Source organism: Arachis ipaensis, chromosome B3 (genome assembly GCF_059453495.1).
Source record: "Arachis ipaensis isolate K30076 ecotype BB chromosome B3, ASM5945349v1, whole genome shotgun sequence".
Classification (NCBI taxonomy): domain Eukaryota; kingdom Viridiplantae; phylum Streptophyta; class Magnoliopsida; order Fabales; family Fabaceae; genus Arachis; species Arachis ipaensis.
The window spans coordinates 124,864,322-124,885,897 of record NC_142438.1 but is presented as its reverse complement, the minus strand read 5'-3'; the positions used below and the strand labels follow the sequence as shown (position 1 = coordinate 124,885,897).

General features: G+C 35.4%; 1 protein-coding gene, 1 non-coding gene and 1 pseudogene across 2 annotated transcripts; all 3 read right to left on the bottom strand.

Annotated features, from left to right (window-relative positions):
- Positions 1-473: 473 nt before the first annotated feature.
- On the bottom strand, positions 474-3,688 carry PUR5 (phosphoribosylformylglycinamidine cyclo-ligase, chloroplast / phosphoribosyl-aminoimidazole synthetase / AIR synthase (PUR5)). Its single transcript, XM_088508892.1, has 8 exons — positions 3,187-3,688; positions 3,011-3,105; positions 2,601-2,702; positions 2,452-2,511; positions 1,812-1,984; positions 1,634-1,736; positions 1,382-1,540; positions 474-965 (listed from the first exon to the last, which is right to left on the bottom strand). The coding sequence occupies exons 1-8, from the start codon at positions 3,494-3,496 to the stop codon at positions 795-797; spliced, it is 1,173 nt and encodes a 390-aa protein (XP_088365018.1). The 5' UTR covers positions 3,497-3,688; the 3' UTR covers positions 474-794.
- Positions 3,689-8,087: 4,399 nt separating this feature from the next.
- LOC148572357 (protein trichome birefringence-like 14) lies at positions 8,088-20,408 on the bottom strand (annotated as a pseudogene).
- LOC148572358 (small nucleolar RNA R71) lies at positions 14,628-14,735 on the bottom strand. Its single transcript, XR_015908415.1, has one exon. It is a non-coding gene; the product is annotated as a small nucleolar RNA R71 (small nucleolar RNA).
- Positions 20,409-21,576: the final 1,168 nt, after the last annotated feature.

Sequence of the window (21,576 nt, the reverse complement as noted above, 5' to 3'; positions counted from 1 at the left end):
AGCATCTCTCATGGGTACAAGGTTAGTTTCGAGCTATCATGGGTACAAATGTCAGCGTTTTCATCTCTCATGGATACAAATGGTCATTTATTCCTCGAATATAATATTTGTGAACATAATATTCTTAAGAATACAAGTATCAAAGTTGGATTCCCATTTTGGTATAAAATAATTTTAAAACTTTGGAAGTTTGGAACAATCCTCCATTCCGTCTATTCTGTAATATATATAAAACTTCAACTTTATTTGAAGATTATAGTAATATTAATATTAAATAAATTAATTATGTTTCTATCATTTATAAATTTTAATTTTCCCTTATATCCACTATAAATTTGACAGAGAATTAAAACGCAACTTTAAACAACGAGTCTATAAATCTTTTTTCACTTTTATTATATTTACTTGGTTCATTTTATGCTTCGTTGAGATTTCATAATTACAAGCCGATTATGATGATATATAACAATACATTGTGAAATCAGCATATTTCCCATTACACTCATAAGAAGTTGGGAGCTAACACGGTTCATTCATAGGTTTACATTTGGGTTCATGTCCCTATGCTATGAATAACTTTGCAAGTAAAAGGGATAACTAACCCTCAATAATGTGTACTAAAAAACAAGATTAAAATAACATAACAATTATTTTCACTAGCAACTAAACTACAATGGCATCCTCAAAATTGGTGAAAGTTTCATAACATTTATGTAGAGAAATATCATAACCGATATTTTCCATGAAAGTACTAGAAAGGTACAAGAAGATTAACCAAGATCAAGAAGATCAGATTAACTGAAGGACACTCCATTGCCATTTGTAACTTCTCCAATGCAGTAGACTTTATTTGTATCACTTCTATTCTCAAGTATTCTATCAGCTGTGTCTGGACTAACTACCAAGACCATCCCTATGCCCATATTAAAAGTTCGTCTCATCTCTGAGTCTTCTATCTTCCCAGCCTAACGAGAGAGGTTATCAATAGATTTAGTATATGAAATTTATATGTATAATTGCTGATTGATAAAACTTATAAACAAAACTTTGGATAGTGTACGCCCTAACATTTGTGGTTTTTTTTTCAAAAATACTTTTAACGTTTAATTTCATTCAATTTTGTTCCTAATGTTTTTTATTTGTGTCAAAATTATCCCTAGACATTAACTCCATCTAAAACATTAAGGACAAAATTAAAAACATCTAGATGTAGTATTGACACAAATAAAAAATGTTAAAGACAAAATTGGATGAAATTAAACTCGAGGATATTTTTGAAAAAAAATAAAAAAACGTTAGAGACAAAAATTATACTTTACCTTATATTTCCTAATAAATTATTTCTTTTCAGGAGAAGACATAAGAGAAAAAAATGCATTACCTCCTGAAGCCACTTAAACACTGGAAGCACATCCCATGAGTCTTTGTATATAGTAGCACCAAGGCCTTCTGGGAAGATTCGGGGTATATTATCCGTGAAACCACCACCTGTGATGTGGGCAATTCCTTTCACCCCTCCCTTGCTAACCAAGTCAAGCACCTATTTTATGAAGAGACAAGTCTTCCAAGATCAGAAGGGGCATCACGCTGAAAGAACAATCATTGTCATGTGCTACGAAGAAAAATGAATCACCTGTTTAACGTAAATAAAAGTTGGGGCCATCAGAGCTTCTGCAACTGTGACATTACCACCAGGAAGTTGATCTTTCAATGAAAGACCACTTTGAGCAAGCACTCTGTTAAGATATACTAGCACAACTCAGTAACTTAAAATTATGTGAAATTTGATGGATTATCAATTCAAAACCAACCTTCTTACAAGTGAGAAACCATTTGAATGAACACCACTAGATGGTAGACCAATAAGGACGTCACCAGCAGTAATGTTCTTCCCATTGATTACAGAATCTTTCTTCACAATGCCAACTGCACAGCCACTAAGATCATACTCACCTTCCTTGTATAGACCAGGCATTTCTGCAGTCTAAAAATTATATTAAATTTAATTAAGTGCAAGAGAAGAATTATAAAAACTAAAAAGCCACATCATCTCTTTGTCTGCAGGTGGCTGAGCATGGAACAAATAAAGCCATTGGGCTACATGCAAATATGCAAAACCCAATCATCAATAAAAACACTTGGAACAAGGTCTCTATCAAAAGCATTTGCTATTTTCATAACTTCATCTAACAATCTGAACCTTTTTACTAAATGAAACCTATATAAATCTCACAAGGCCAAAACAGTTTGCAATGTCTAATCAAATTGCTTCTCAAACATACTATCAAAAATATACTCATTCCCAAGATTCTGTTTCAATGTATAGCCATAGTTGTTAGAACCATACAGTTCCAGTTGCTTATATACTGTTACTGTAGTTTATGTCTCGGCAAAATAACCTAGCACCGAATTAATCAGAGTGATAAAATAAATTGCAAAAAGATATAATACCTCTCCTCCTAAAAGCGCACAGTCAGATTGCTTACAGCCCTCAACAATGCCTTTTATAACCTGAAGAAGAAGAAGAAAACATATCAGCTTTCTCAGTGGATGGCACTTTAAAAGTTGAGACAAAACCAAGGAATGACAAATTCCATTACCTGCTCAGCAACATCGACATCAAGGTGGCCAGTGGCAAAGTAATCAAGGAAAAACAGAGGCTTTGCCCCTGATGTAACAATGTCATTCACACTCATTGCAACCTATGCAAGTAACAGCACGCACACACACACAAAAAAAAAGCTCCATTGTAAAAGCCACCAAAACCCTATAAATCTTGTAACAAAAGAAAAAGGAAAAGATCCAAAATAAAAAATTAAAAAAAATAAAGAAAATCAGATGCTGATTTTGATGAACGCAGAGTAAACAGCAGAAAACCCCTTTTCAAATTTCGCCTTGATATCTTATAATTCACGTAAAGCTAGGTTCAATAGGCTCATTCTGTTGTAGCATTGGTATGAAAATTATTATTTCCAAATTAAAAGTTAAAGCAAAACCTTTTTGTTTTTACCAGATCAATACCAATGGTGTCATGAATCCCAGTTTCAAAAGCAAGCATCACTTTTGTTCCCACACCGTCCGTGCCCGCAACAAGGTACGAATCCCCTATTCAAAAAAGAAAAAGGTGAATAAAATCGAATACCAGAAAACGCGAAGAAGAAAAATATGGCAGGTAGTGAAGCATACCGAGAGGGAACAAACCGCCGAAGCCTCCGATTCCGGGTGCCATCTTTGCGATTCTTCGAACGAGTTCGGAGCCAGCATCGATGTCGACGCCTGCGTCCTTGTAGGTGAGACCTTGAGTGCTGCTACCTGCAGCCGCCACCACTTTGCTGTGGTCGTGCGTTGACATTGACAGGGTCAACGCGCGAGTGTGGGCGTTATTGGGTGTGCGAAGCACGTGGCAAAATGTGGCGGCGCGGCTGGAGTTGGGTGTGAGTGGCGCTGCTACTCCTCCAAGGCAGCGTGATAGGTCTGTGCAAGCTCCTATAGTCATAGCTGCAGGGGATGGAACTGAAATCGGAGAACTACGAATAGAGAAGATGAAGACGGCGCCGCCAGTGGCGGAGAACGTCGCCAGTGGGGGTTGTGGGGAGTGGAGAGCTGGCAAAAAACCCGCCCTAGAAGTTTTGGTATGCTACCTTAAGCGTTAATCTGACGGCAAGATGTTCCACATCCCTACTACCGTAAAATAAAAGAATTTCTAAAGTTTAAATTTCATTTTAGAGAGTAAATATGATCTTTTATCATTGAATAATTTTTCTTTTATATTTATTATTGGTCTCATTTATAAAATTAATGGTGAGAGAGTATACTTTATTCTCTAAAGTAAAATTCAAACTTTAAAGGATCTAAATTTAAAATAAAATAATAATAAAAGACAAATAAGTCCTTAACCTTTTGATCCGTAAATATTTAGGTCTTTGAGAATTTGAAAATACATTTAAGTTATTGACTTTTTTTAAAATTTGGACTTATCAATCTCTCGTGTTCACTTGGATATCTTAGATTCAACAAAAAAAATTTAACCTAGTTGATATAGATACACACGTGAAAATTTTTTTAAAATTGGACAAATTAAATTGCTCATCCTTAAACGCTCTTTGTTAAGTATGGAGTGCTGCACACCTTGTTAGTTTGTTAAATCTGAACTTTTTATTTATTATATTTTATTTGAATGGTCTGGATTTAAGAAGGCAAACTGTTAATTAGGTTAACCATTTTTTTTTTATAAAATTTAGATTTTTTTGTAAATTTTAAATATTGGGCTGAAGTCTAAAACAAAAAATAGCATATGAATATTAATTATAATATATCTGTACAAAAAAAATTATTATACTTTAGAATTAAAATAAATAATACATAAGAAATAAGTTAAAAATTCATACATCAAATCTAGAAAAAAGATATATTAGAATCTTAGAAAAAATAATATTAAATATATATTATGTATATAATATTAAAATTTAAATAAATTTTATTTTATGTAAAAAAATTATAATATTAAATATGAACATAATAATAAAAGATTTTGTGTTATATATATATATCACGTAAAAAAAATAAATATATAATAATTTTATTTTGTGCGAAACAAAATTATAGAATTAAATATGAAGACAATGATAAAAGATTTTGTATTATATAAATTTAATTAAAAAAACATATATACTCACTTAAAAAGCAAACAAACATATAATAATTTTATTTTGTGTGAAACAAAATTATACTATAAATATAAAGATAAAATACATAATTAAACCAAACCTAAAACAATATTACACAATTCACCAAAACAATATTACACAGGTCTCCTAAGTGCATATTTCTATGTAAATCGAATGAGATACATTCGATTTGTAAATCCCATTGTAACTGATCCAATTTACTAGGTGGCTGACATACATGTATAAATCAATTCTGACTAATTCGATTTGCATTCGTCTTGGTAATTCGAATTTACTAGGCGGATTTATAAATCGAATGCATCTCATTCAATTTATATAAAAATATGTACTTAGGTGATCCATGTAATGTTTCTCTTTTTGGGTGAATTGTGTAATATTATTTTGGATTTAATTTAATTATGTATTTTATTCTAAATATAAACACAATGATAAAAAAATTTGTATTATATAAAATTAATTAAAAAATAAATATACTTACATAAAAAGCAAACAAACACAATAATAAAATAATAATAATAATAATAATAATAATAATAATAATAATAATCTTATTAGTTATTTATCTATCTAAAGCTAAACGTAGCTTCTTAAATATAAATAAAATTATATACTGAGAAAAAGACTGAAAGATAAAAACTGAAAGACGACAGAGACTATATAATTTTTTGTGTTATATTTAGTATGAAATATGTATAAGATTGAGTTATGCCTTAATATCTTTTTTATTTAAGATAAATATAAAGAATGAAACAAACAAAAATAGTTAAATATATTTTTTTGTAAAGGAATATTTTAATATTTTAAAATTATAATATAAAATTTTAAACATAATTAAACAACTTTAATCTTAAATGAGTATTTTATTATTTTCAAGATTAATCCTAAAAGATTATTTTAATATCTTAAAATTTTAATATAAGAGTATTTTAATATTTTTAAAATTATTTTAAATTTTTAATTTCTAATACAATTAAATAATACGAATTAGTTCTTATAAAATTACTTTAGTATTTTTAGTAACATTCAGACCTTGTTATGTTCTTATAAAAATTAATTACAAGAGTATTTTAGTTTTTTTTTTAAGTTTAAATTTATAATTTTTAATATAATTAAAAGAATATTTATTCTCAAAGAGTATTTTAATTTTTATTTTAAAAGGGTATTTTAATTTTTTTTAAAGATTAATTTTATTTTAATATTAAATTAATATTTTTAATTTTTAATGCAATTAAAGAATTTCAAATAATTTATAAGTGTAAATTAGTATTTTAAAATTAATGGAGTCATGGAGCTTTTATGGAAACAGGGAGGTTCTTCTCCAGAATTGGTTTTACGTTTGTAGTTAGCCAGCCAACAACGGCGACAGACAGTCGTCTCCCTCTTCCATGGTAGTGATTTTTCGGGCTTGAAAAGTCATTCATGACAGAGGCGAAAGGGAGTGGGTTCAAGAACGTTTAAATCTATCGCCGGCCAAAACGATAGTAGAAGCACCGCCAGCAGCGAAGATGTTTGAAGACATCACATCGCTAATAATAGAGTAATAGAGGAGTTTCATCAAGTTCTTGGGTGATTTTTTGGTGTTTGAAAGAGGGGATTAGTTTTTTTTGTTTGTGCCAATTTGTTTGTTCAGCCGATGAAAAAAAAAAAAAAGAAAATAATAATAATAATAAATAAATTTAATTTACCTGATAACTTTTGATAGTAAGTTAACTTTTAAAGAGTGCTAGTCACCAAAAAAAAAGGTCACCAAAAAAAACTTTTAAAGAGTGCTGCACTCTCTATTTTGTCTTGAGTGCACTAGCTTTCGCCAAATTAAACTCAGGGATCGATATGTTCATATTTTGAAAAGGTCAAGAACTTAAATATATTTTTAATAAATATCCGCAAACTAAAAAGTCAAGAATCAATTTGTCCTTTTCTTATAAAATAAAATAGTAAAAAACTAAAAATACTATTCTATAATGATCGGTGCCGTTAAATCTTTTTTCAATATCTTTTGTCAATATAAATTTTTTTGTTTATTTTTTAACGTGTTTGACAAATTTCTAATAATAAAAATAAGAGTACTAAAAAAATAAAAAAAATCTTTTTTTTAAAAGTTATAATTTACATCTTTTTTTAAAAGATCTTTTTTTTTTTAAAAATATTTCATAATAAATAAAAAAATACTTTTATAAACATAATTGATAAATAAAAAGATCTTTTTACATAAAATATTCAAACATAAAATTACTTTTATTTTTATAAAAGATATTTTTAAAAAATATCATCTAATTTTTTTTTTAAAATAACGTCCAAACAAATCCATTATATCATTATCATTATTATGTTTTTCATTTTGTCACTTATATTTAAGTAAGATTCAGGGATTTACATTCTAATTTCACATAATAAATAAAAAATAATAATTTTTAATAATAAATTTTTTGAATTTAGTATAATACTATTATCGTCGTTATGTAATTAATATAATGAATATGTTGTTTTATATTTATTTAATATAAAATACAAATTGAATAATTTAAAATTTATAATATTTTTAAATTGTAATAAAAATTTAAAAAAATAAAAATATATTATTAATATGTTAATTTTATACTAAATTTTACATTAAAAAGCTAATAAAAGTATTTCAACAATTTAATATTTCACTAACTTCTTTAGAAAATAACTAAAATTAGAGTTATAGATAAATTAGTTATATTTACAATCAATAACAATATAAAAGTGTAAATCATAATATGTTATTAAAATAAAAATACTATTTTTCGTATATAAATATTATTAAAAATTCTTTAAACACGACATTTATTGTTGATGACTTCACATTATCGTCTTCATTTAGAATTAGAACTTTTAAGCCTATGCGACTTTTAACTCTCGACAAAACAATATAAATTATTTATAGATAAATATTAATTTTGACAAGTAAAATCTTACATGTGATAATGATCAATCCTAATTTTTGTTAGTCTTGCAAATTATTTTAGTTAGAATTTAAATGACAATTCTAAATCTAAAGAGAGCATATTCATTTTTAGAATGTATATTTTGTTACTAATATTTTTACCAGTCACTACTAGTACTTTAGTTACGTTATTGTCAAATTCGTTAACTATTAACATTATTCCACTCTATAAACTTAAAAATCTAGTCTATGTTTTACAGTAAGGCAACTACTCAAATGAAGATGGCAAAAATATCTTCTCATGAAGATGCTTTGTTTAAAAGTATGGTTTATTTATTTAGCCACACTTTAAACAAAAACAATACTTTTATAAATATTAAAATCTAATCATATAATCCATCATCCAAGAATCAAAAAGAAATATATTCACATGAAGGCAATTATAAAATCTTTATTGTAGTATCCACCTTACAGTAATACTATAACAAAGCTTATATTTGAGAAAAGAGGAGTTCATTCCACGTACCAAAAACATTGAAAAGACACCAATACAAACAATCACTTGTTCTTGTACCGAAACGAGGAGGAGATACATGAGCCTCATTCCTCAACTTTGAAAGGGTTGTTATATCAAGTATCTTGATCTTGGTTCCCTTTAGTGCACCCTCAATAGTTCGATCCATAGACCTCTCTTGCGTCACCTCACTCCCATTACTTAATGGGATAGTGTTCTCATACCCAAAACCAATTTTTCAATCCGATTAAAGTAATCCATAGGTGAAATAGTCCTAAAGAAAACTTAGTCGAGGCTGCAACATAAGTTGTAAATCAAGCCACCTTACAATATTGTATATTGTTTTGTTTTTAGCATTAGAAATCTCATAAATCCTTTTGTCTTCATTCGATTTTTCATCAACATACATTACCCACCTATTTTTAGTAAACTTTTCGCGGTTCCAATTGTGTCCTGTGTTAAGAACTAAAACATCAAAGTGATGGAGGAATTTTCTAATGAAAGCTGGTGGACGATCCAAGTGCATAGCTACATCGGAGACGTTGTTAAGGAGAACTAGTCACATAAGTTATCTGACTAGTAATTCAAGATTGTGGTATTAGTCTTGGAAAACCTGTAAGCGAAGCCGTTGGGATTAGGGATGGCAAAATTTTTCGAGATGCGGGAATTCCTGCGAGAACTGCCTCGAATGGGGATTCAATTGTGGAAAATTTTTCCCGCGGGGATGGGGATGGGGGACAAAATTCCTTCGAAGCAGGCGCGGGGACCCGAGCGGAGATCCCCGCCCCGTCCCCGCTATTCCCCGAAATTTATGAATTCCTTGAATTATTCTTAATAATTTATTTCTCATATATATTTTTTAGTTATTTCTCACACACACATATATAGAGAAACCCAAAACTCCTAATCTTTATTTGCATAACCCTTATTCAATTCAGAGATTTCTAAGGCTGTTCATACTCCCTCTGCAGCCACTCCCTCGTCACCCTTCTCACCGCATCGTCACACCTCACCGTGCCATCACCCTTACCGCGTCGTAATTTCTATTTGCGGCGTTCCTTTTCGTAACTCTGTCGTCGTGTCCATTCTCTTCTCTGTTGCCACGTCTCCCACCTCATCCACTGCTTTGTCCTTTGGCTCGCCGTTGCGTCTCCCCATTGTGTTATTTCGAAAGAAGTCACTATCGTGTCATTTAGACTTTTTGTATAAAATCTTGCAATTTTTGTATAAGATAGATACTTGCAACTCTATTCATATGGAAATTAATAATTAGTTAGAACTATTATGTAGATGGGGAATGAGGTCCCCGCGAGAAATGGAGTCTCGTGAAAAATAGAGATGGGGAGCAATATTCTCCTATAACGAAGAATGGAGGCGGAGATGGGGAGCAAATTTAAAAGTGGGGATGGAGAGCAGAGAGGCATCCCCCGTCCCCGCCTTACCCCATTAACATCCCTAGTTGGGACAAATACCTCCAGAAGGTTTTATTAGACCATATTCTCATCCCACATTTTGAACTTTTAAATTCTTACCTTCACTAGTGACCATACACATCAGAGAATCAAATTGTTGTAGGACTAGAGAATCTCCTATAAATGCAATTGTTTTATCACGCATCCTAGATTATTTTACATTAACATTATACATATAACTTATGAATGTATATAATAAATATAGTTAAGAATAATATTAGAGGACTATTAAAATTTATTATTTTTTATTATTAATTAATCATTAATATTTAAAAGTATTGAATAAAGTATGTTATTGGATTATTAGACTAAAAAAATTACACTAAAAAAATTGAATTGATGGCTAAATAATAGTTAAAAAAATTTTTGATGATATCCTAATATTTTTCTACAGTAAAATACATATTAACAAAAAATTTTGGAATACACCTACTTTATTAAGAGGGAAGAGGGGTCAAATTCTGGCATATGACAATTTAGAGGCTGCTAGCAATAACCCTCAAATGAAAAATCCTAGCGTCGTATTAGTCTACATGACTATTAGGGGGATATGAACTGCTTACAGTCAGACCAAGAATATAGTGGTCTCTTACTGTCTGCAACCCACCTACCCTTGCCGTAATTACAATTTGAAAAGGACAACCCACCTACCCTCGTCGGTTAGGAATTTCGCATAAAATAATTTCGTTGATAATATAGTTTTCAACCGACAAACAATGTTCAATCAAAGTTTAGAGTTTTGGTTGTCACGATTCCAACCCAATAAAAGTAACCGAGAGAGTTAGTCCTGGGTCGTCTTCTCAAGGAATTGCAGTGAGGTATGCATATTATTGGTTATGGTATTTGTTCGGTACCTGATGAGCGGATAATTTATACGCTTTTTGGCATTGTTTTTAGTATGTTTTTAGTAGGATCTAGTTAATTTTAGGGATGTTTTCATTAGTTTTTATGTTAAATTCACATTTCTGGACTTTACTATGAGTTTGTGTGTTTTTCTGTGATTTCAGGTATTTTCTGGCTGAAATTGAGGGACTTGAGCAGAAATCAGATTCAGAGGTTGAAGAAGGACTGCTGATGCTGTTGGATTCTGACCTCCCTGCACTCAAAGTGAATTTTGTGGAGCTACAGAACTCGAAATGGCGCGCTTCCAATTGCGTTGGAAAGTAGACATCCAGGGCTTTCCAGCAATATATAATAGTCCATACTTTGGCCAAGAATTGACGACGTAAACTGGCGTTCAACGCCAGCCTTCTGCCCAAATCTGGCGTCCAGCGCCAGAAAAGGATCCAAAACCAGAGTTGAACGCCCAAACTGGCACAAAAACTGGCGTTCAACTCCACAAATGGCCTCTGCACGTGCAACACTCAGGCTCAGCCCAAACACACACCAAGTGGGCCCAGGAAGTGGATTTATGCATCAATTACTTACTCATGTAAACCCTAGTGACTAGTTTATTATAAATAGGACCTTTTACTAGTCTTTTGGACCATCTTTGGATTACCTTATGATCCTTTGATCACGTTTTATGGGGCTGGCCATCTCGGCCATGCCTGGACCTTTACTTATGTATTTTCAACGGTAGAGTTTCTACACTCCATAGATTAAGGTGTGGAGCTCTGCTGTTCCTCAAAGATTAATGCAAAGTACTACTGTTTTCTATTCAATTCTTCTTATTTCGCTTCTAAGATATCCATTCGCACCCAAGAACGTGATGAAGGTGATGATTATGTGTGACGCTCATCATCCTTCTCCCTTATGAACGCGTGCCTGACAAACACTTCTGTTCTACATGAATTAAGCTAGAATGAATATCTCTTAGATCTCCTAACCAGAATCTTCGTGGCGTAAGCTAGAATGATGGCGGCATTCAAGAGAATCCGGAAGGTCTAAACCTTGTCTGTGGTATTCTGAGTAGGATTCAATGATTGAATGACTGTGACGAGCTTCAAACTCGCGATTGTTGGGCGTTAGTGACAGACGCAAAAGGAGGGTGAATCCTATTCCAGCATGATCGAGAACCGACAGATGAATAGCCGTGCCGTGACAGGGTGCGTGAGCATATTATTCACTGAGAGGAGGGGATGTAGCCACTGACAACGGTGATGCCCTTGCATAAAGCCAGCCATGGAAAGGAGTAAGACTGATTGGATGAAGATAGCAGGAAAGCAGAGGTTCAGAGGAACGAAAAGCATCTCCATTTGCTTATCTGAAATTCCTACCAATGATTTACATAAGTACCTCTATCCCTATCTTATTATATAATATTCGAAAACACCATTATCACTTTAAATCTGCCTGACTGAGATTTACAAGGTGACCATAGCTTGCTTCATACCAACAATCTCTGTGGGATTCGACCCTTACTCACGTAAGGTATTACTTGGACGACCCAGTGCACTTGCTGGTTAGTTGTATCGAAGTTGTGACAATTATGAATTAAGATCAAAGCACCAAGCTTTGGAGCCATTACCAGGGATTGTTTGAGCCTGGACATCACAATTTCGTGCACCAAGTTTTTGGCGCCGTTGCCGGGGATTGTTTGAGTTCTCGGCAAGCTTTTGGTTCGGTAACATCAGTGCCAAATTCCCTTTTGATCCGGCAACAGCACCAAGTTTTTGGCGCCGTTGCCGGGGATTGTTCGAGTTTGGACAACTGACGGTTCATCTTGTTGCTCAGATTGGGTAACTTTCTTTTCGTTTTCTTTTCAAAAAGTTTTCAAAAACTCTTCTTTTGTTTTCGAAAAAAAAAATGTTTTCAAAAATTTATTCAAGATTTTTAAGAATGAATTCTAGTGTTTCATGATGATTTGTTGAATCCTGGCTGGCTGTAAGCCATGTCTAATTTTTGGACTGGGGTTTCAACTTACCATCACAAATGAAGAGATTCTCACACACTTAGTTATTCTATACATGAAAAGTATCCATATTTGCTGAAGCTTGGCTGGCCATTGGCCATGTCTAGTATTTTGGACTGGAGCTTTCATTGAAAGCTTGGCTGGCTAGTGAGCCATGTCTAATTCCTGGACTGAAGCTTTAGACTAACATGGCAAGATTCCTGGAATTCATATTAAAAATTTTGGAATCCTTATTTTTCTTTTAATTTTCGAAAAATATAAAATAAAAATCCAAAAAAATTAGAAAATCATAAAAATTAAAAATATTTTCTGTTTCTTGTTTGAGTCTTGAGTCACATTATAAGTTTGGTGTCACTTGCATATGCATCTTGCATTTTTCGAAAATATCATGCATTCATAGTGTTCTTCATGATCTTCAAGTTGTTCTTGGTAAGTTTTCTTGTTTGATCTTGATGATTTTTTGTTTTGTGTCTTTTCATGTTTATCATATGCATTTTTGAATTCTTAGTGCCTAAGCATTAAAGAATTCTAAGTTTGATGTCTTGCATGTTTTCTTTGCATTAAAAATTTTTCAAAATTGTGTCTATGATGTTCATCTTGGCATTCAAAGTGTTCTTGGTGTTCATCTTGACATTCATAGCATTCTTGCATGCATCACATTGTTTTGATCTAAAAATTTCATGCATTGCATAATTTTCATGTTTTCATAAAAATTCAAAAATAAAAAAAATATCTTTCCCTTTTTCTCTCATCAAATTCGAAAATTTGAGTTGACTTTTTCAAAAAATTTTTAAAATCAAATTGTTTCTTATGAGTCAAATCAAATTTTCAATTTGAAAATCTTATCTTTCTCAAAATCTTTTTCAAAAATCAAATCTTTTTCAAAATCCTTAGTTATTTTTCGAAAATTCCAAAAATATTTTTCAAAAATCTTTTTCTTATTTTTAAATCAAATTTTCGAAAATAACATAAACAATTAATGTTTTGATTCAAAAATTTGAAGTTTGTTACTTGCTTGTTAAGAAAGATTCAAACTTTGAATTCTAGAATCATATCTTGTGATTTCTTATGAATCAAGTCATTAATTGAGATTTTAAAAATCAAATCTTTTTCAAAACTAATTTTAATCATATCTTTTCAAAAATATCTCCTTATCTTATCTTTTTCAAAAATATGATTTCAAAATATCTTCTCTAACTTCCTAACTTCCTATCTTTTCAAAATTTGTTTCAACTAACTAACTAACTTTTTGTTTGTTTCTTAACTTTTTCAAAACTACCTAACTAACTCTCTCTCTCTCATTTTCGAAAATATCTCTCCCCTTTTTCAAAATTTCTTTTTAATTTATTAATTATTTTAATTTTTAAAACTTAATTTTCAAAAATTACTAACAATTTTTCAAAAAAACCATTTTCAAAAATCACTAACTCCTTTTCAAAAATAATTTTCGAAAAATTCCCTCCTTCTCTCTCATCCTATTCTATTTATTCATTCATATCCTAACATCTCATCTCACATCTCTTCCATTAATACAGTTGTGTTTCTTCCTTTACATCCTTTATCTCCCTCTTTTCTTCTACTCACATAAGGGAACCTCTATACTGTGGTAAAGAGAATCTCTATTATTATTATTTTTCTGTGCCTTCTTCTTTTTCATATGAGCAGGAGCAAGGATAAGAACATTCTTGTGGAAGCAGATCTAGAACCTGAAAGGACTCTGAAGAGAAAATTAAGAGAAGCTAAAATACAACAATCCAGAGATAACCTTTCAGAAATTTTCGAACAGGCAGAAGAGATGGCAGCCGAAAATAATAATAATAAAAGGAGGATGCTTGGTGACTTTACTGCACCTAATTCCAATTTACATGGAAGAAGCATCTCCATTCCTGCCATTGGAGCAAACAATTTTGAGCTGAAACCTCAATTAGTTTCTCTGATGCAGCAGAACTGCAAGTTTCATGGACTTCCATCTGAAGATCCTTTTCAGTTCTTAACTGAATTCTTGTAGATATGTGATACTGTTAAGACTAATGGAGTAGATCCTGAAGTCTATAGGCTCATGCTTTTCCCTTTTGCTGTAAGAGACAGAGCTAGATTATGGTTGGATTCTCAACCCAAAGACAGCCTGAACTCTTGGGATAAGCTGGTCACGGCTTTCTTAGCCAAGTACTTTCCTCCTCAAAAGCTGAGCAAGCTTAGAGCTGATGTTCAAACCTTCAGACAAAAAGAAGGTGAATCCCTCTATGAAGCTTGGGAAAGATACAAACAGTTGACCAAAAAGTGTCCTTCTGACATGCTTTCAGAATGGACCATCCTGGATATATTCTATGATGGTTTATCTGAGCTATCAAAGATGTCACTGGACACTTCTGCAGGTGGATCCATTCACCTAAAGAAAACGCCTGCAGAAGCTCAAGAACTCATTGACATGGTTGCTAATAACCAGTTCATGTACACTTCTGAAAGGAATCCTGTGAGTAATGGGACGCCTATGAAGAAGGGAGTTCTTGAGGTTGATACTCTGAATGCCATATTGGCTCAGAATAAAATATTGACTCAGCAAGTCAATATGATTTCTCAGAGTCTGCATGGAATGCAAGCTGCATCCAACAGTACTCAAGAGGCATCTTCTGAAGAAGAAGCTTATGATCCTGAGAACCCTGCAATAGCAGAGGTAAATTACTTAGGTGAACCTTATGGAAACACCTATAACTCAACATGGAGAAATCATCCAAATTTCTCATGGAAGGATCAAAAGCCCCAACAAGGCTTTAATAATGGTGGAAGAAACAGGTTTAGCAATAGCAAGCCTTTTCCATCATCAACTCAGCAACAGACAGAGAACTCTGAACAAAATGCTTCTAATTTAGCAAATCTAGTCTCTGATCTATCTAAGGCCACTGTAAGTTTCATGAATGAAACAAGGTCTTCCATTAGAAATTTGGAAGCACAAGTGGGCCAGCTGAGTAAAAGGATCACTGAAATCCCTCCTAGTACTCTCCCAAGCAATACAGAAGAGAATCCAAAAGGAGAGTGCAAGGCCATTGACATAAGCGCCATGGCCGAACCTGTGAGGAGAGGAGAGGACGTGAATCCCAAGGAGGAAGACCTCCTGGGACGTCCAGTGGTCAATAAGGAGCTTCCCTCTGAGGAACCAAAGGACTCTGAGGCTCATCTAAAGACCATAGAGATCCCATTGAACCTCCTTATGCCCTTCATGAGCTCTGATGAATATTCCTCTTCTGAAGAGAATGAGAATGTTACTGAAGAGCAAACTGCCAAGTTTCTTGGTGCAATCATGAAGCTGAATGCCAGATTATTTGGCATTGATACTTGGAAAGTTGAACCTCCCTTGTTCATCAATGAACTAAGTGATCTGGATCAACTGACATTGCCTCAGAAGAGACAGGATCCTGGAAAGTTCATAATACCCTGTACCATAGGCACCATGATCTTTAAGGCTCTGTGTGACCTTGGTTCAGGAATAAACCTCATGCCCCTCTTTGTAATAGAGAAACTGGGAATCTATGGGGTGCAAGCTGCTAAAATCTCATTAGAGATGGCAGACAGCTCTAGAAAACAGGCTTATGGACAAGTAGAGGACGTGTTAGTAAAGGTTGAAGGCCTTTACATCCCTGCTGATTTCATAGTCCTGGATACTGGAAAGGAAGAGGATGAATCCATCATCCTAGGAAGACCTTTCCTGGCCACAGCAAGAGCTGTGATTGATGTTGACAGAGGTGAAATATTCCTTCAATGGAATGAGAACTCCCTTGTGTTTAAAACTCAAGGATCTCCCTCTGCAACCATGGGGAGGAAGCAGAAAAAGCTTCTCTCCAAGCAGAGTCAACCAGAGCCCCCACAGTCAAACTCTAAGTTTGGTGTTGGAGAGTCTCAACAAAGCTCTGCACATCTGTGAGGCTCCATGAGAGCCCACTGTCAAGCTATTGACATTAAAGAAGCGCTTGTTGGGAGGCAACCCAATGTTTATCTAATTCTTATTTTTATTGTTTTTCATGTTTTCTTAGGTTCATGATCATGTGGAGTCACAAAATAAACAAAAAATTCAAAAACAGAATCAAAAACAGCAGAAGAAAAATCACACCCTGGAGGAGCATCTGTCTGGCGTTCAAACGCCAGAACAGATCATAGTTCTGGCGCTGAACACCCAGAATGGGAGCATCCTGGCGCTGAACGCCCAGAACAAGCATGGTTCTGGCGTTCAACGCCAGAAATGGCAGCAAATGGGCGTTGAACGCCCAAAATGGGCACCAACCTGGCGCTGAACGCCCAGAGTTGTGTGCAAGGGCATTTTGCATGCCTAAATTGGTGCAGGGATGTAAATGCCTTGACACCTCAAGATCTGTGGACCTCACAGGATCACCTCAGGATCTGTGGACCCCACAGGATCCCCACCTACCTCCACTCACTCTCTTCTCTCTTCTCAATCATCCTCTATTCCCAATAAACACTCTTCCCTATTAACTCTTTACCACTCACATCCAAACACCCACTTTCCTTCAAAATTCAACATCTCTTTCCCACCCAATCCCACCCATATGGCCGAATACACATCTCCCTCCATCTCCTCCATATCTTCTTCTTATTCTTCTATTCTTTCTTCTTTTGCTCGAGGGCGAGCAACATTCTAAGTTTGGTGTGGTAAAAAGCATAGCTTTTTTGTTTTTTTCATAACCATTGATGGCACCTAAGGCCAGAGAAGCCTCTAGAAAGAGGAAAGGGAAGACAAAAGCTTCCATCAAGGGTCTATAGCTCAGTGGTAGAACATTTGACTGCAAATCAAGAGATCCCTGAGATACCGCAGGGGATACATTTTCTTCCACACAATTATTGGAAGCAACTAAGGGTGGAACATCAAGAGCACTCCATCATCCTTCATGAAATCAGAGAAGATCTAAAAGCAATGAAGGAGGAGCAGCAAAGACAAGGAAGAGACATAGAAGAGCTCAAGAACATCACTAAGGTGGATTCATTCCTTGTTCTTATTTCTTCTGTTTTTCGTTTTCTATGTTATGTGCTTATCTGTGTTTGTGTCTTCATTACATGATCATTAGTAGTTAGTAACTATGTCTTAAAGTTATAAATGTCCTATGAATTCATCACCTCTCTTAAATGAAAAATGTTTTAATTCAAAAGAACAAGAAGTACATGAGTTTCGAATTTATCCTTGAACTTAGTTTAATTATATTGATGTGGTGACAATGCTTCTTGTTTTCTGAATGTATGCTTGAACAGTGCATATGTCTTTTGAAGTTGTTGTTTAAGAATGTTAAATATGTTGGCTCTTGAAAGAATGATGACTAGGAGACATGTTATTTGATAATCTGAAAAATCATAAAAATGATTCTTGAAGCAAGAAAAAGCAGCAAAGAACAAAGCTTGCAGAAAAAAAAATAGGGCGAAAAAAAAATATAGAAAGAAAAAGAAAAAGCAAGCAGAAAAAGCCAATAACCCTTAAAACCAAAAGGCAAGGGCAAATAAAAAGGATCCCAAGTCTTTGAGCATCAGTGGATAGGAGGGCCTAAAGGAATAAAATCCTGGTCTAAGCGGCTAAACCAAGCTGTCCCTAACCATGTGCTTGTGGCGTGTAGGTGTCAAGTGAAAACTTGAGACTGAGCGGTTAAAGTCAAGGTCCAAAGCAAAAGAAGAGTGTGCTTAAGAACCCTGGACACCTCTAATTGGGGACTTTAGCAAAGCTGAGTCACAATCTGAAAAGGTTCACCCAATTATGTGTCTGTGGCATTTATGTATCCGGTGGTAATACTGGAAAACAAAGTGCTTAGGGCCACGGCCAAGACTCATAAAATAGCTGTGTTCAAGAATCATCATACTGAACTAGGAGAATCAATAACACTATTCGAAATCTGAAGTTCCTATAGATGCCAATCATTCTGAACCTCAATGGATAAAGTGAGATGCCAAAACTATTCAAGAGGCAAAAAGCTATAAGTCCCGCTCATATGATTGGAGTTATGTTTCATTGATAGTTTGGAATTTATAGTATATTCTCTTCTTTTTATCCTATTTGATTTTCAGTTGCTTGGGGACAAGCAACAATTTAAGTTTGGTGTTGTGATGAGCGGATAATTTATACGCTTTTTGGCATTGTTTTTAGTATGTTTTTAGTAGGATCTAGTTACTTTTAGGGATGTTTTCATTAGTTTTTATGTTAAATTCACATTTCTGGACTTTACTATGAGTTTGTATGTTTTTCTGTGATTTCAGGTATTTTCTGGCTGAAATTGAGGGACTTGAGCAGAAATCAGATTCAGAGGTTGAAGAAGGACTGCTGATGCTGTTGGATTCTGACCTCCCTACACTCAAAGTGGATTTTCTGGAGCTACAGAACTCGAAATGGCACGCTTCCAATTGCGTTGGAAAGTAGACATCCAGGGCTTTCCAGCAATATATAATAGTCCATACTTTGGCCAAGAATGGACGACGTAAACCGGCGTTCAACGCCAGCCTTCTGCCCAAATCTAGCGTCTAGCGCCAGAAAAGGATCCAAAACCAGAGTTGAACGCCCAAACTGGCACAAAAACTGGCGTTCAACTCCACAAATGGCCTCTGCACGTGCAACACTCAGGCTCAGCCCAAACACACACCAAGTGGGCCCAGGAAGTGGATTTATGCATCAATTACTTACTCATGTAAACCCTAGTGACTAGTTTATTATAAATAGGACCTTTTACTAGTCTTTTGGACCATCTTTGGATTACCTTATGATCCTTTGATCACGTTTTATGGGGCTGGCCATCTCGGCCATGCCTGGACCTTTACTTATGTATTTTCAACGGTAGAGTTTCTACACTCCATAGATTAAGGTGTGGAGCTCTGCTGTTCCTCAAAGATTAATGCAAAGTACTACTGTTTTCTATTCAATTCTTCTTATTTCGCTTCTAAGATATCCATTCGCACCCAAGAACGTGATGAAGGTGATGATTATGTGTGACGCTCATCATCCTTCTCCCTTATGAACGCGTGCCTGACAAACACTTCTGTTCTACATGAATTAAGCTAGAATGAATATCTCTTAGATCTCCTAACCAGAATCTTCGTGGCGTAAGCTAGAATGATGGCGGCATTCAAGAGAATCCGGAAGGTCTAAACCTTGTCTGTGGTATTCTGAGTAGGATTCAATGATTGAATGACTGTGACGAGCTTCAAACTCGCGATTGTTGGGCGTTAGTGACAGACGCAAAAGGAGGGTGAATCCTATTCCAGCATGATCGAGAACCGACAAATGAATAGCCGTGCCGTGACAGGGTGCGTGAGCATATTATTCACTGAGAGGAGGGGATGTAGCCACTGACAACGGTGATGCCCTTGCATAAAGCCAGCCATGGAAAGGAGTAAGACTGATTGGATGAAGATAGCAGGAAAGCAGAGGTTCAGAGGAACGAAAAGCATCTCCATTCGCTTATCTGAAATTCCTACCAATGATTTACATAAGTACCTCTATCCCTATCTTATTATATAATATTCGAAAACACCATTATCACTTTATATCTGCCTGACTGAGATTTACAAGGTGACCATAGCTTGCTTCATACCAACAATCTCCGTGGGATTCGACCCTTACTCACGTAAGGTATTACTTGGACGACCCAGTGCACTTGTTGGTTAGTTGTATCGAAGTTGTGACAATTATGAATTAAGATCAAAGCACCAAGCTTTGGAGCCATTACCAGGGATTGTTTGAGCCTGGACATCACAATTTCGTGCACCAGTACCTGAGGTTTTCGGGTTGTCGGATGGTGATGAGTAGGAGAGAGGGAGAGACCCCGAGCTGACGTGGAATGAAGGTCGGAGGGTGTTAGCGACGTCGGAGGTTTAACGGAGCATGAGGGTGGCCACCTGCAAGGACACTCCGACGATCAAGTCAGAGTTCGTACCAGAGAATAGCCAAATTAGGTAAAAATATGACGTACCTTCGGGGGAGAGCTGTCATCTCCCCTTATATACTATGTTGGGTGGGCCTAGTAATGGCCTAGCCCATTGGTGGAGGAGCTGTGAGCTGTCGCTTTCTACGTGGGCAGGTCATCCCGAACTTCGGGTCGGGATGCCGGGCATTGCCTCGTGGGTACCGACCCGAGCGATGGCATGCTTTTGGGTGGTAGGTCGGTCGGGCCTTGGGTCGGGTGTTAGAGACCGACCCGTTGAACCCTTTTGCTGGAGGTTTGGGCCTGGGTGGGGGTGGTGCCCCGACCCGACGATTACTTGGGCTGGACTTGTCAGTCCATGCCCCAACGCGCCAGCCTTGAGGTTTGGGACTCGTGGCTGGCGAGTTTGTCCTACTCGCCAAGGCGGCGAACTTTCTTCTTCTTCGGGAACTCGTTGGTGGCGTTTCATGTCCCTCACGCGTGGTCGCCTTTATCCTTGCGCTGCTTTCTTGGCTTCCGCGCTGGGCATTAAATGCCCATCATTTCATTGATTTGAAATTTTTGGGTGAAATGGTGAATATACCCCTGCCTTTTGGCGCTCTTCCTCGGTGGTTACGTTTTTCTCCTTTTATTTTTATTTCGTAACCCCCACTCCCCTCTACTTTTCTTTTTCTCATCCTCTAGTTCTTTCGTGTTGCTGTTGCTCTTGCTTTTGCTTCTTGCTGTGCTTCAAATACTCCTACTTCCAGTGCCCTTTCTTCCTTTCTAGGTTCCTCATTCCTATCCGTTTCTTACAAATTCTGCTTTCCTGGTAAGTTTTCATGGTTTTTTCCCTTTTGGTTGCCTCTTCCTTTTAGTTTTCGTGCATTTTTGTTTGTGTATGCCTGGGTTTCTTCGTTTTCCTTGTTGCTTTTTCTTCTAGAGGGGGTGCCACTGGCTTTTTACTTGCATTTCTGGGTTAGTGCAGGGGGCTAGAGGGTGATTCATAGTTTTTCTTTTCGTTTTTATTGTTTTGAGGGTTCCCGACTTTCCGTCTTGACTAAGTGGTGCCCCCGCTGTAGGTATGGCCGAGCGCCTTGTTTCCTCGGGTCAGGCTCAGCGTCCTCTAGCCGATTTTGTCGACCACTATGCCTGGGTATCTTCCGACGTGAGGGATACCCCTTCTAGAATTACAAAGGAGGGCCTCCAGAAACTGCGCTAGTCAGGGCTCCTGTGCGGGGGGTCCCGAGGAGGCGT

What these genes read in the sequence shown, in the direction of transcription:
- PUR5 (XM_088508892.1), bottom strand. Translation starts at nt 3,496, where the DNA reads ATGACTATAGGAGCTTGCACAGACCTATCACGCTGCCTTGGAGGAGTA. An exon ending in CGGCGGTTTGTTCCCTCTCG is followed by an intron (nt 3,106 to 3,186) that starts GTATGCTTCACT and finishes TTTTTTGAATAG; the next exon opens with GGGATTCGTACCTTGTTGCG. An exon ending in GGTTTCTCACTTGTAAGAAG is followed by an intron (nt 1,737 to 1,811) that starts GTTGGTTTTGAA and finishes ATATCTTAACAG; the next exon opens with AGTGCTTGCTCAAAGTGGTC.